The sequence below is a fragment of the Pristiophorus japonicus genome, chromosome 4 (genome assembly GCF_044704955.1).
Source record: "Pristiophorus japonicus isolate sPriJap1 chromosome 4, sPriJap1.hap1, whole genome shotgun sequence".
NCBI lineage: Eukaryota > Metazoa > Chordata > Chondrichthyes > Pristiophoridae > Pristiophorus > Pristiophorus japonicus.
The window spans coordinates 289,154,844-289,169,261 of NC_091980.1; the positions used below are offsets into that span (position 1 = coordinate 289,154,844).

The 14,418-nt window shown below is 43.5% G+C and overlaps 1 protein-coding gene across 5 annotated transcripts in view; it reads right to left on the reverse strand.

Annotated features, from left to right (window-relative positions):
* Positions 1 to 14,418, reverse strand: part of setd3 (SET domain containing 3, actin histidine methyltransferase) — a 172,102-nt gene that overhangs the window by 116,542 nt on the left and 41,142 nt on the right. For 4 of the 5 annotated variants that reach the window (XM_070879564.1, XM_070879562.1, XM_070879566.1 and 1 more), the window contains 2 exons: positions 11,675 to 11,781; positions 4,955 to 5,047 (listed from right to left, as the gene is read on the reverse strand). In XM_070879564.1, the coding sequence (XP_070735665.1) occupies positions 4,955 to 5,047; positions 11,675 to 11,777 (196 nt within the window). In that variant the 5' untranslated portion in view covers positions 11,778 to 11,781. Of the gene's footprint in view, positions 1 to 4,954; positions 5,048 to 11,674; positions 11,782 to 14,418 lie in introns of those variants that run through there. The other variant, XM_070879567.1, reaches the window with a different exon arrangement.

Here is a 14,418-nt window from a genome sequence, read left to right on the forward strand (position 1 = left end):
CCTGGTCAACAAATCTCCATTGCCTCTTTATGCATGTTACAAAAGTAGTAGATCATGGAACTCTTGGTTATAGTTTATTTCGACTTTCAGATAGCCCCACAGAAAATTCCACTTGAAAAATTTATAGCATTTCAAACATGGGACTAGATAAGAAATTGACCAAGAACACCCGACATGAAGTGTCAGGTTGGAGTGAGGTGTGGAGTGGAATATCACAGGGATCAGTACTTAAACCCCTTTATAGCATATTTACATAAATGGCTTAGATGCAATAAGTTTATTAAATCTGCAGATTACACTAAATAGAGTAAAGGCTCATGGAGAATATAGTTAATAGTTTGCAGATTGAGATTTTTGAGCAGACAAATAGTGAATATAATTTAATACAGGTTGAACCTCCCTTATCCAGAACTCCCTTATCTGGAACCATTCCCGGCCATCGGGTAGCGCATGCGCAGAACTCCGACATGAACAAATTGAAGTCCTTCCTTGCTGTAGACTCTCGCAATCCCTGGCCTGACCCCACGATCCACACCCCCCAATCCTCAGCTCCAAGCCAGGATTGGGGGGCGATATCACCTTGCTCAGTACCTGTACCATCCAATTTAACATTACCACACCCTCGTCCGGAAAAATTCCTTATCCAGAACAGGCTAGGACCCGAGGGTTCCAGATAAGGGAGGTTCAACCCTGTACCAACAAATATGAAGTATTGCAAATTAAGTGGCTAAATGAATGATATAAGCCTGAAAGTGAAGTGAACAGATACAGCACAGGAATAGTTAGAAAAGGGGAAAAAAGATAAAGAATCTGGGAGTAGTAGTATACTCACCCAAGAGCAAATAAAATGTTGGGGTAATGCACCTTTCTAGCTATGTACCTTGGTAATATTATAAAGTACTGGTCATATCGCACGGTGTAAAATGTTGGTCACAAGGCTTTAAAAAGGACAAATATGAATTGGAGAGTGTGCAGTAATCCCAAATGCAAAGGGGATGAGACAAGGAAAGATTAGAAGCTTAGGCTGTACAGTCTAGAAATAAGTGATGAGGTACATACAGCGCTATATAAACCATAAAACTGCATAAGTAAGATGAACCTAGAGTATTACTTTGACCTAACTGATGTCCAGAGAAATTACATTTAAACTGGTCAATTGTAAATTGAGCACAATCTTAATAGGGTAGTAGTACCAAAAATATTAGGAGCATTCAAAATGCAGTTGAATATTAAGCTGAGCGAGTACCAAAGGGGCATCTTAGTAAGACCACTGCAGTAAGGCATACAGTTTTGGGCTCCACACAATAGTAAGGATGTTGAGGTAATGGGCAGAGTACAGCATAGATTCACTAGGATGCTGCCTGGTATGAGGATTTATAAATGCAAAGACGTGAAAAATTGGGACTGCTTTCATTGGAACAGAGGACATTATTTGGCAATTTGACAAAAAGTGTTTTGAAGGATAGAAACATAGAAAATAGGTGCAGGAGTAGGCCATTCGGCCCTTCTAGCCTGCACCGCCATTCAATGAGTTCATGGCTGAACATGCAACTTCAGTACCCCATTCCTGCTTTCTCACCATACCCCTTGATTCCCCTAGTAGTAAGGACTTCATCTAACTCCTTTTTGAATATATTTAGTGAATTGGCCTCAACAACTTTCTGTGGTAGAGAATTCCACAGGTTCACCACTCTCTGGGTGAAGAAATTCCTCCTCATCTCAGTCCTAAATGGCTTACCCCTTATCCTTAGACTGTGACCCCTGGTTCTGGACTTCCCAACATTGGGAACATTCTTCCTGCATCTAACCTGTCTAACCCCGTCAGAATTTTAAACGTTTCTATGAGGTCCCCTCTCATTCTTCTGAACTCCAGTGAATACAAGCCCAGTTGATCCAGTCTTTCTTGATAGGTCAGTCCCGCCATCCCGGGAATCAGTCTGGTGAACCTTCGCTGCACTCCCTCAATAGCAAGAATGTCCTTCCTCAGGTTAGGAGACCAAAACTGTACACAATACTCCAGGTGTGGCCTCACCAAGGACCTGTACAACTGTAGCAACACCTCCCTGCCCCTGTACTCAAATCCCCTCGCTATGAAGGCCAACATGCCATTTGCTTTCTTAACCGCCTGCTGTACCTGCATGCCAACCTTCAATGACATGTACCATGACACACAGGTCTTGTTGCACCTCCCCTTTTCCTAATATGTCACGATTCAGATAATAATCTGTCTCTCTGTTTTTACCACCAAAGTGGATAACCTCACATTTATCCACATTATACTTCATCTGCCATGCATTTGCCCACTCACCTAACCTATCCAAGTTGCTCTGCAGCCTCATAGCATCCTCCTCGCAGCTCACACTGCCACCCAACTTAGTGTCATCCGCAAATTTGGAGATACTACATTTGATCCCCTCGTCTAAATCATTAATGTACAATGTAAACAGCTGGGGCCCCAGCATAGAACCTTGCGGTACCCCACTAGTCACTGCCTGCCATTCTGAAAAGTCCCCATTTACTCCTACTCTTTGCTTCCTGTCTGACAACCAGTTCTCAATCCATGTCAGCACACTACCCCCAATCCCATGTGCTTTAACTTTGCACATTAATCTCTTGTGTGGGACCTTGTCGAAAGCCTTCTGAAAGTCCAAATATACCACATCAACTGGTTCTCCCTTGTCCACTCTACTGGAAACATCCTCAAAAAATTCCAGAAGATTTGTCAAGCATGATTTCCCTTTCACAAATCCATGCTGACTTGGACCTATCATATCACCTCTTTCCAAATGCACTGCTATGACATCCTTAATAATTGATTCCATCATTTTACCCACTACCGATGTCAGGCTGACCGGTCTATAATTCCCTGTTATCTCTCTCCCTCCTTTTTTAAAAAGTGGGGTTACATTGGCTACCCTCCACTCCATAGGAACTGATCCAGAGTCAATGGAATGTTGGAAAATGACTGTCAATGCATCCACTATTTCCAAGGCCACCTCCTTAAGTACTCTGGGATGCAGTCCATCAGGCCCTGGGGATTTATCGGCCTTCAATCCCATCAATTTCCCCAACACAATTTCCCGACTAATAAGGATTTCCCTCAGTTCCTCCTCCTTACTAGACCCTCCGACCCCTTTTATATCCGGAAGGTTGTTTGTGTCCTCCTCAGGTGAATACCGAACCAAAGTACTTGTTCAATTGGTCCGCCATTTCTTTGTTCCCCGTTATGACTTCCCCTGATTCTGACTGCAGGGGACCTACGTTTGTCTTTATTAACCTTTTTCTCTTTACATATCTATAGAAACTTTTGCAATCCGTCTTAATGTTCCCTGCACGCTTCTTCTCGTACTCCATTTTTCCTGCCCCAATCAAACCCTTTGTCCTCCTCTGCTGAGTTCTAAATTTCTCCCAGTCCCCAGGTTCGCTGCTATTTCTGGCCAATTTGTATGCCACTTCCTTGGCTTTAATACTATCCCTGATTTCCCTTGATAGCCACGGTTGAGCCACCTTCCCTTTTTTATTTTTACACCAGACAGGAATGTACAATTGTTGTAGTTCATCCATGCGGTCTCTAAATGTCTGCCATTGCCCATCCAGTGTCAACCCCTTCAGTATCATTCGCCAATCTATCCAAGCCAATTCACGCCTCATACCTTCAAAGTTACCCTTCTTTAAGTTCTGGACCATGGTCTCTGAATTAACTGTTTCATTCTCTATCCTAATGCAGAATTCCACCATATTATGGTCACTCTTCCCCAAGGGGTCTTGCACAACGAGATTGCTAATTAATCCTCTCTCATTACACAACACCCAGTCTAAGATGACCTCCCCCCTAGTTGGTTCCTCGACATATTGGTCTAAAAAACCATCCCTTATGCACTCCAGGAAATCCTCCTCCACCGTATTGCTTCCAGTTTGGTTAACCCAATCTATGTGCATATTAAAGTCACCCATTATAACAGCTGCACCTTTATTGCACGCACCCCTAATTTCATGTTTTATGCCCTCCCCAACATCACTACTACTGTTGTGACTGTGTTTTGACTGGAGTAAAGAGAACGTGAATTTCCAATGATTGAAGGGTCTAGAAAAAAAAAGGGACATAGATACAAGCTTTAGGACAAAGAGCAAAATAAATATTTTTTTATACACATGGAGGATTGGGACATTGTGGAATACATTACCAGAGTTAACGATTGAAATAGAGACCATGTCAACGATTAAGAATAGTTAGCTGGGTGATTGAAAGGAAGGGAAAGGGAACGTAACAGGTATATAAGATTAGGACTACTGCTCACACAGTATGGAATGGTTAAGCAGAATGGAGTTTACGTAAGTCAGACCTTTTCTTACATTCATACACAGAGATAGCAGAAGTTCTGGTGCCACTTCCTTTCAAGTCAAGATTTTCTATCCTTTTTGTAGAAATTAGTTTTATGATACAAGACTTCAAGAATTGAGATTTGTTATAGAATCTTCCAGAATGGGTGTTTAGTGCAGTCTTACCAATATTCCGTTCTCAGATTGGAAAAGAGTTTGAGCTTTATCAGAGAATCCCCAGGCTAAGCTCCATAACATACTAAAAAGTGGGTAGAAAACCCACTTCCAGGTCACCACCAATGCTGCTCGACAACTAACAACTATGTAGTATTGCCTGGAAGGATTGGCCCTCTCTTGTGGGGAAGCCACTGGCGTCCATTCGGCATCACTCTTGATAACATGGCTGAAATCAAGAACCGAGTGCTTTAGAAAACACAGGCCCTACAACTGCAGTACAGCAAGTTAAACCTCCACCTTTGTTGTGTCACCCATTAGAAGCATTTTTCGATTTTACAGTCCCTCTGTTGCTGGTTAGTAATGACAGTGATGTGGGATCAAAGGAAGTTTAATCATGCGGACAAGTGAAACCATATCAGTAAATTATTACACAAGAGTGGAAATCAGACATATATACCTTTTTGTTTTTTACGAATTTTCTCAACCAAGCCTCGGATCTGCACATATTCTTCCCATTCCTTTCCTGGTGCAGTGGAAGGATTACTACATTCTTGGGGGAAAAAAAAGTACATTGTATTTGAAAACGATATTCCGATAAGCTGAAGCACTTCAATGTCCTATCCTAGGTGGACTGGCACATTGAATTAGAAACCTGTCCTTTTACTTCTGTGACCTACATTTAAAATCAACAAGTATTTATATAGCACCTTTAATGTAGTAAAATATCCCAAGGCGCTTCACAGGAGCATTATAAAACAAAATTTGACACCCAGCCACACAATGAGAAATTAGGGCAGATGACTAAAAGCTTGGTCAAAGAGGTAGGTTTTAAGGCGTGTCTTAACGGAGGAGAGAGAGGTAGAGAGGTGGAGAGGTTTAGGAGGGAATTCCAGAGCTTCGGGCCGAGGCGGCAAAAGGCACGGCCACCAATGGTTAAGCAATGAAAATTAGGGATGCTCAAGAGGCCAAAATTAGAGAAGCGCAGATACCTCGGGGGGTTGTGGGGCTGGAGGAGATTACAGAGATAGGGACGGGCGAGGCCATGGAGGGATTTGAATTTTAAAAATCGAGACGTTGCTTAACCGGGAGCCAACGTAGGTCAGCGAGTACAGGGGTGATGGGTGAACGGGACTTGGTGCGAGTTAGAACAGGGCAGCTGAGTTTTGGTTGACCTCAAGTTTACAGAGGGTAGAACGTGGGAGGCCAGCCAGAAGTGTGTTGGAATAGTCAAGTCTCGAGGTAACAAAGGCACCTTAAACTGATGGGATGAATGTCTCGAACGTCTCTTCTCTCTATGGCTGCAAGATATTCTCTTGTTCTCTCCTATGTGAATGAGTTTGTCCAGGCCCAATAACTCAGTCACCCATGTGTGGGTATACATCATCAAGCAAGGCCACAAGGATAGTTCATGCAGAAAATAGAAATCACACTGGGGCAGTAGTTGGTGCTCGGAGGTTGAGAGCTAGACACGCTGTTGCCTTCAATAAGCCTCACTGTAAAGCTGGGTGTAATACACCTGACCTGAGAATGCCTTATGTTGGCCCATGGTACCTGGAGTAGAAAAGTGCTTCATTCTTCAGCATTAACATATCTTACCTTGATGAATTCAAAATGTCATCATAGAATCAGCACAGAGGGCAGCCACTCGGTCCATCATGCCTGCTCTTGGAAAGAGCTATCCAATTAGTTCCACTCACCCGTTCTGTCGCTATAGCCCTGTATTTTTCTCCCCCTTCAACTGTGTATCCAATTCTCTTTTGAAAATAACTACTGAATCTGCTTTCGCTACCCTTTCAGGCAGTGCATTCCAGATCACAACGCACTGCGTAAAAGAACCATTTCCTCAAGTCACCTCTAGCTCTTTTGCCTATCACCTTAAATCTGTATCTCTGGTTACTAACCCTTCTGCCGCTGGGGACAGTATCTCCTTACTTACTCTATCAAAACTGTTCATGATTTTGAACACCTTAATCAAATATCTTTTTAATCTTCTCTGCTCATTTCCAAAATTAATTTCTAAAAAATATCTTGAATTGCCACACACATACATTTACATAGGATATATGGCACAGAAACAGGCCATTCGGCCCAACCAGTCCATGATGGCGTTTATGCTCCACTCGAGCCTCCTCCCATCATTTCTCATCTAATTCTTTCACCATAACCTTCTATTCCCTTCTCCCTCATATGCTTATCTAACCACCCCTTAAATGCATCTATATTATTCACTTTAACCACTCCCTGTGGTAACGAGTTCCACATTCTCATCACTATCACTCTCTGGGTTAAAAAGTGTTTCTTTGGAATTCCCTATTTGATTTCTAGGTAACTATCTTATATTGATGGCCTTTAGTTTTGCTCTTCCCCATAAGTTGAAACACTCTCTGGATCTACTCTATCAAAACCTTTCAAAATGTTAAAGATCTCTATTAGGTCACCCCTCAGTCTTCTCTTTTCAAGAGAAAAGCGACCCAGCCTGTTCCTCCTTTTCGGTTAGGTATACCCTCGCATTTCTGGTATCACCCTTGTAAATCTTCTCTGCATCCTCTCCCGTGCCTCTATATCCTTTTTATATTACATCAACCAGAATTGTCAGCAGTACTTCAAGTGTGGTCTAACCAAGGTTCAATACAAGTTTAGCATAACTTCTCTACTTTTCAATTCTATCCCTCTAGAAATAAACCCAAGTGCTTGGTTTGCTTTTTTTTTTTTAAATTGCCTTGTTAGCCTGTGTCGATACTTTCAGTGATCTGTGTATTTGTACTCAAAGATCCCTTTGCTCTTCTACCCCATTTAGATACGTATTTCCCAAGTAATATGTGACCTCCCTATTTTTCTTACCAAAATGTAATACCTTACATTTATCTATTTTGAAATTCATTTGCCAATTATATGCCCATTCTGCAAGTTTATTAATGTCCTTCTATAATTTGTTGCAGTCCTCCTCAGTATTGAGTATCTGCCCCCCCCCGTCCCCAATTTGGTGACATCCACTGATGTCATCATTTGGCCCGATCGGACAAATTGCTCAACAATTTCTAATTTATTTGTCTAAACAAAATGTTGTTGAGGCCAGTTTGTTAGATATATTCAAAAGGGAGTTAGATGTGGCCCTTACGGCTAAAGAAATCAAGGGGTATGGAGAGAAAGCAGGAATGGGGTACTGAAGTTGCATGATCAGCCATGATCATATTGAATGGTGGTGCAGGCTCGAAGGGCCGAATGGCCTACTCCTGCACCTATTTTCTATGTTTTTATGTTCTTCAACTCCCCATAATTTAGTGAAAACTCCTTTATAGCTCTTAGCACACACCTCTGACTTCTGTGAAGTACAATGGAAGATTCTTTTTAATTTGCTGCAGATCAAGTTGTTATTGAACTGAATTTCATTGTTGTTTCTCGTTTGCAGAATATCAGAGGAAGAATGTCACTATTGATGAAATGAGTTAAGGAACCACTTCTATACCAGTTCCTGATGAGTGAAGTCATCACATTACCCACCGTATCCTGTTACAATCGAGGCCTCCCATATATCAGTTCACTAATAGCAGCCGTGGAGGGGACTGTAGATTGTGCAAAATGACTGGCACTAGTCAGGTTTTATGTACTACAGCATTTATTCTAATAGATCTTAAAGTAATCTCCAGTATATCCAGTATTAAGACAAGCAGAAAAAGTGGTTGATTCTAGGTCAATTTAAAAAAGGAACTAAGCCAATAGCAGTTGAAAAAGGGGATTGAAGATTGTAGAAATATTAATACTGTTTAATTCACAGGAGGGTTAGGAAGAAAGAAAGTATAGCGATCTTGATAAGTGGTGGCAAGAGAGGGGGGGGGGGGGGGGGTCGAGAAAGAGCCCATAACAGAGAGATACTCATCCTTTGGAAGGACCAGGGTAGATAGGCCATATGGACTTTTCTCATTCCAAACTTTAGGTTCTCAACTACTGCTCACTAATCCATTGCAGCCAACATTGCAGACTGAACCTGCAGCTGGGACACCACATAATTATCAACCACTTGGTTGCTATGAATCTCAAAAGATCCTAACTTAGAAGTTACAAGCAACCACCAGGATCAAAGACATCCCAAAATTCATTTTCAATATCCTTATTCTCCAATCCACCTGATCTTCAAAACAATATGAAGTTTCATTGGAACAAAATCCCTCAGTAATATAGTACTGAAACGGTTCAATACTGCACTGGTGCTGAGCGAATTAAATCTAAGGAACAATATTCTCACAAACCTCAACTACTCCATATAAAACAGATCAGTTTATATAAATGATTAAGGATTAATCACAGTGCAGAAGTAAAAAGATTAAATTGAGAGCATGCAAGCAATATAGCTGGGAAATTTGAAAGGTCAGATTAATAAGTTTGGATGATTCAGAGTTTAGAAGGAAACTAAAATAAACAGAACATTAAACTACTGTTTATTCTATTTCTAGCTTCCCATTATGATCATGGTACAAGTTTGTAAACACGTCTTAACTAGCCAGATCCGGATGTTGCTCCATAAAGAAGAAAAACATACTTCAATTTAGTTACAAGGTCTTCGGTTACTACCCAATATATGTAGCCAAATAAAAGGCAGACAGAGGGAAACAGAACAACATTGAGATTCTAATGAATGGGAGGAGATGATCATATGTTTTAACTCTGGGACTACTCATGCTAGTTCAGCTTACTTTTTCATGTCAATAATTTGCAGCATAATGATTTATTTTAAAAAAAAGAAAGTTTCAAACATTTTGATTTAAGTTTGGTTGGTTGTCACAGCAATAAAATACAATTATCTTCATTCATTTCGAATGGTATTCAGTTTCTGAATGCATCATCGTATGATACTATATACCTCGTAAATTAAGGATCTTGGCAATATAAATTTGCAAGACTGATATAGGACCCTCTTCTCTCAAAGCTATTCACATATATCTTGGATTTCCTTTATATATTAAATTAGATTTTTTTCCTAATCCTTCCTGGCCCAACTGCCTCACATGGAAAAGCTGACATTGTGTAACTCAGGAGTAACTGATCTCCTATATGATTGCAAAATAAAAATTAGCTGTCCCTACTTCGCTCCCTGTCACGGTTGCTGTTCACCTTCCATTCCGTCTCCCTCTTTTTAAAAATTCATTCATTCATTCATGGTATGTGGGCGTCGCTGGCAATGCCAGTATTTATTGCCCATCCCTAATTGTCCTCGAGAAGATGGTGGTGAACTGCCTCCCTGAATCACTGCAGTCTGTGAGGTGAAGGTACTCCCACAGTGCTATTAGGGAGGGAGCTCCAGGTTTTTGACCCATTGACGATGAAGGAATGGCCATACATTGTCAAGTCAGGGTGGTGTGGGACTTGGGAGGGGAACTTGCAGGTGGTGGTGTTCCCATGCGCCAGCTGCCCTTGTCCTTCTAGGTGGTAGACGTCGTGGGTTTAGGAGGTGATAACACACAAAAAGAGACAGAGGGAGAGAGGGAAGGAGACAGATGGACAGGGGAAAGAGAGTGCACATGTAGGTAAAACTACAGTCATTTTTCTGGGCTTTGATTGGTGCTGGCTATTCAGATAGTATTAAATTTACAATGGAGCCTGGAGTAGAAGGGCAAGCGAACTTACCCGCACCTGGTATTGGGTTCGAATAATCCAGAAATGTAGCGCCCGGTGAGACGGGCCACAAATTCGCCTCTTTGAAAAAAAAATGTTGGGCGCAGTAATGGGGTGCTGGACTGTACCATCTCCCCTTTAAGGGCAGCCGGGGCGCCGCAGCCACTGTCGGTGACATCGCCCCATGCCGACCTCACGTCTCAAGGAGCAATTTCCCACGCGGGCGCAAAGGAATCAGCGCGGGGTGCCAAGGGGTCGTCGCCATGCGCACACCACACTGGTGCGCTAATGGCGGCAGATCGCAGTTTTCAGCCAACTCCTGCTGGCAATACAGGGGCAGGGGGTGGCCGCCACTCTGGCTGCCGTGCCCGGGCAAAAACCCTTAAGCGCCCAGTGGGCACCTCCCAGAGGTGCTAACGGACCTTTTCCAGAAGGGCAATTCCGGCCCCTTAATCTCCTCAATAATTTCTCTGATGAAAGGTCATCGACCTGAAACATGACTCTCTCCACAGATGCTGCCTGACCTACTCAGTATTTCCAGCATTTTCGGTTTTTATTTCAGATTTCCAGCATCCATAGTATTTTGTTTCTTAATAATATACTAGTTTATCTCCAATGGGTAGTCTAGGGTTTGGAGCATGGTTGGGACGTTTGGCTGCTTACCATACCCGTTCTTTTAAAGTTGCTGTTCAGGTGCTCACTATGGAGAAGTGGTCTAAATAGGTTCCAAGGTTATTGTTATTGTTAGTGGAAGTTTCTTTAGATTGGCAACTGCTGGGCTCCTCTCCTTGTTATCTCAGCAAACTCTACAAACACTCTCAAGGTCCAAAAAAAAACAGCCAGTTACTTTTAGAAACAGCAAAGAAATAGACCATTTGGCCCAGCCAGGCTATGCCGGTTTTATATGAATTGTGACTTCTGGAGTGTGATAGCTACTGTCAGAATTTATAGATAACCTCCAGAATTTCTCTTTTACATGGCGGCGGGTTTACATCCCTGTTTCCGATTGGGCCGAAGTGGCAGTGCCGGATCATTCGTGCGCCAACTAATAAAGGAATGGGATCCAGGGGATACAGTAGTCCTCTTACTTACCTATTTCAAAAGAAAATTACATTTGCCAAGTGATTCTCAATTTCTGGAAAACTTTCCAACACTGAATACACTCACTCACTGGAGGTCATTTTAACTTTTATCATCGGCTGAAAAAAAAAAAGAGGATAACTAATCCGCAGTCCGTTTTATCCCTTGTCTGATTTTGGGGATAAAACTAGGGCAAGGTGTAAAACAGGCTGCCAATTCGCTATCAACTGCCTTTCATCCAGCAATAAGTAAAAATTACCCGCACTGCGTTGTGAGCAATGTTCCTGTTAAGCTGCGCGGCCGCACGGCGGTCTGGAGATCCCGTCCAGGCCGTTCACCGGTGTTATAAAAGGAAATACCAGCACATGCACAAAAAAATTGAATGGGCCATTCAGCCAGTTAAAGGGCCCACACACCCCAAACACATTACAGGGAACATTGGTTGTGAGTGGGCAAAGGATTTGAAGTCAGTTTAAAGTATACTTACTCTGTAGCAGTTCTGCTATCAGATTCATTATTTCCTTTGTCGAAACAGTTGCTGTAGCTCCACCTCCTGATTTCTGTGTTTTGACTCGACTTTTCTTGCCCATTGTTCTGTTATAAAATAAAGCAGCACAAAATATCACATTAATTGAATCTACACACATTCAAAAAGGCGTAGGCCTACTAGAAGTAAGTTCCTCAACTATTATAACTTTTTAAATGGATACCTCAAACACTATGCTGCTGCAATATGTCTACCCATCCGAGTTGGTGCACCTTAAAGCCATAAAACTGACATGTTATCCAGGAGGTTCCAAGCTTAAGATTAACCTCCCAATACTTAACAGTTTAGTTCTCCACTATATCCGGGCCCCTCAAAATGTTATACACCTCAATGAGGTCTCCTCTCAGCCTCGTCTGCTCCAAGGAGAACAAACCCAGTCTATCCAACCTGTCCTCATAGCTAAGATTCTCCATTCCAGGCAACATCCTCATAAATCTCCTCTGCACCCTCTCGAGTGCAATCACGTCCTTCCGAAAATACAGCGACCAGAATTGCACACAGTATTCCAGCTGTGGCCTAACCAGTATATTATAAAATTTAAACATAACCTCCCTGCTCTTGTATTCTATGCCTTGGCTAATAAAGGCAAGCATTCCATATACCTTCTTAACCACCTTATCCACCTGGCCCGCTACTTGCAGGGATCTGCAGACAAGCACTCCAAGGTCCCTTTGTTCATCTACACTACTAAGTGGCCTACCGTTTAATGGGCCCAAGTTTCCACACGATAAAAAACGGGCGCCCGTTTTTCGCGCCTAAAACAGCGCCGGAAAAAAAAACTCGCGATTCTGGAGAGCCCTGCAGCTCCTTGTCTGTTTGGCGCGGCGCCCAGGGGGGCGGAGCCTACACTCGCGCCGATTTTGTAAGTGGGAGGGGGCGGGTACTATTTAAATTAGTTTTTTTCCTGCCGGCAACGCTGCGCGTGCGCGTTGGAGCGTTCACGCACGCGCAGTCTGAAGGAAACATTGGCACTCGGCCATTTTTGAAGTTCTTTGTAGCTGTTTAGTTTTTGAACATTTTTTAATAAAAGCACATTGGCATCAGCACATCAGCACTGAGAAGGCTGCAGGAAGCCTCAGAAAGTTGAGGCAGCCGTTTCCCGCCGACCTCCCCCTTTTGCCGTCGGGAAATGGCTCCTCAATTTCTGAGGCTTCCTGCAGCCTTCTGTCTCCTTCCCTCCTTCCCTCCCTCCCGCCGTCTGGAACGGCTTCTTCCTCCCCTCCCCCGCTGCGTTTGGTCGGTCGGTCGGGTCCCTCCCGCCCGCTCGCCGTCTGGAACGGCTCCCCCCCCCTGCATTCGGTGCCCCCCCCCCCCCCCTGCGTTCGGTCGGTCCCCTCCCTCCCGCCCGCAACGGCTTCCTTCCCCCCGCCCCTCCCTGCGTTCGGTCGCTCGCCCGCCTTCTGGAACGGCTTCCTCCCCCCCCCACCCCCCGCGTTCGGTCGGTTCCCTCCCTCCCGCCCGCCGTCTGGAACGGCTTCCTTCCCCACCCCCCCCCCCCCCCCCTGCTGTCTGGAACGGCTTCCTTCCCCACCCCACCCCCGCGTTCGGTCGGTTCCCTCCCTCCCTCCCTCCCTCCCTCCCTCTTTCCCTCCCGCCCGCCTTCGGGAACGGCTGCCTCGTTTTGTGAAGCTTGCTGCAGAATTCTCCCTGGCTGAAGCACTTTCACACAGGTAGGAAGATGGTTTATTTAATCTTTTCTTTGCTTATAAATTTTTATTCAGGTTGGATTTATTTGTATAATATTTGTATAAGTATAAATAAGGATTTATTGTAGAATTTAATGACTTCCCTTCCGCCCCCCTCCCCCCCCACCTCGTTCTGGACGCCTAATTTGTAACCTGCGCCTGATTTTTTAATGTGTAGAACAGGTTTTTTCAGTTCTACAAAAATCTTCACTTGCTCCATTCTAAGTTAGTTTGGAGTACGTTTTCACTGTGGAAACTTTCAAATCAGGCGTCAGTGGCCGGACACGCCCCCTTTTTTGCAGAAAAATTTCTGTTCCAAAGTGGAACTGTTCTACCTGACTAGAACTGCAGAAAAAAAAATGTGGAGAATTGCAATTTCTAAGATAGTCCGTTCTCCACCAGTTGCTCCTAAAAATCAGGCGCAAATCATGTGGAAACTTGGGCCCAATGTGTATACCCTTTCCAAAATGCATTACCTCACACTTCTCCAGATTAAATTCCATTTGCCACTGTTCTGCCCAGCTGACCAGTAGATTGGTATCCTCCTGCAGCCCATGACTTTCCTCTTCATTATCAACCACACAGCCAATTTTAGTGTTAAACGCAAATTTCTTAATCATACCCCCTATATTCAAATCTAGATCATTGATACCACAAAAAGCAAGGGACTCTGTAATGAGCCCTGTGGAACCCCACTGGAAACATCTTTCCAGTCACAAAATATCCATCAACCATTACCCTTTGCTTCCTATCTCTAAGCCAATTTTAGATCCAATTTGCCACTTTGCCCTGTATCCCATGGGCTTTTACCTTCGTGACCAGTCTGCCATGTGGGACCTTATCAAAAGCTTTACTAAAGTCCATATATACTACATCGTATACACTACCCTCATCGACCCTCTTAGTTACCTCCTCAAAAAATTCAATCAGGTTAGTTAAATACGATCTTCCCTTAACAAATCCGTGCTGACTCTCCCTAATTAATCCTCGCCTTTCTAA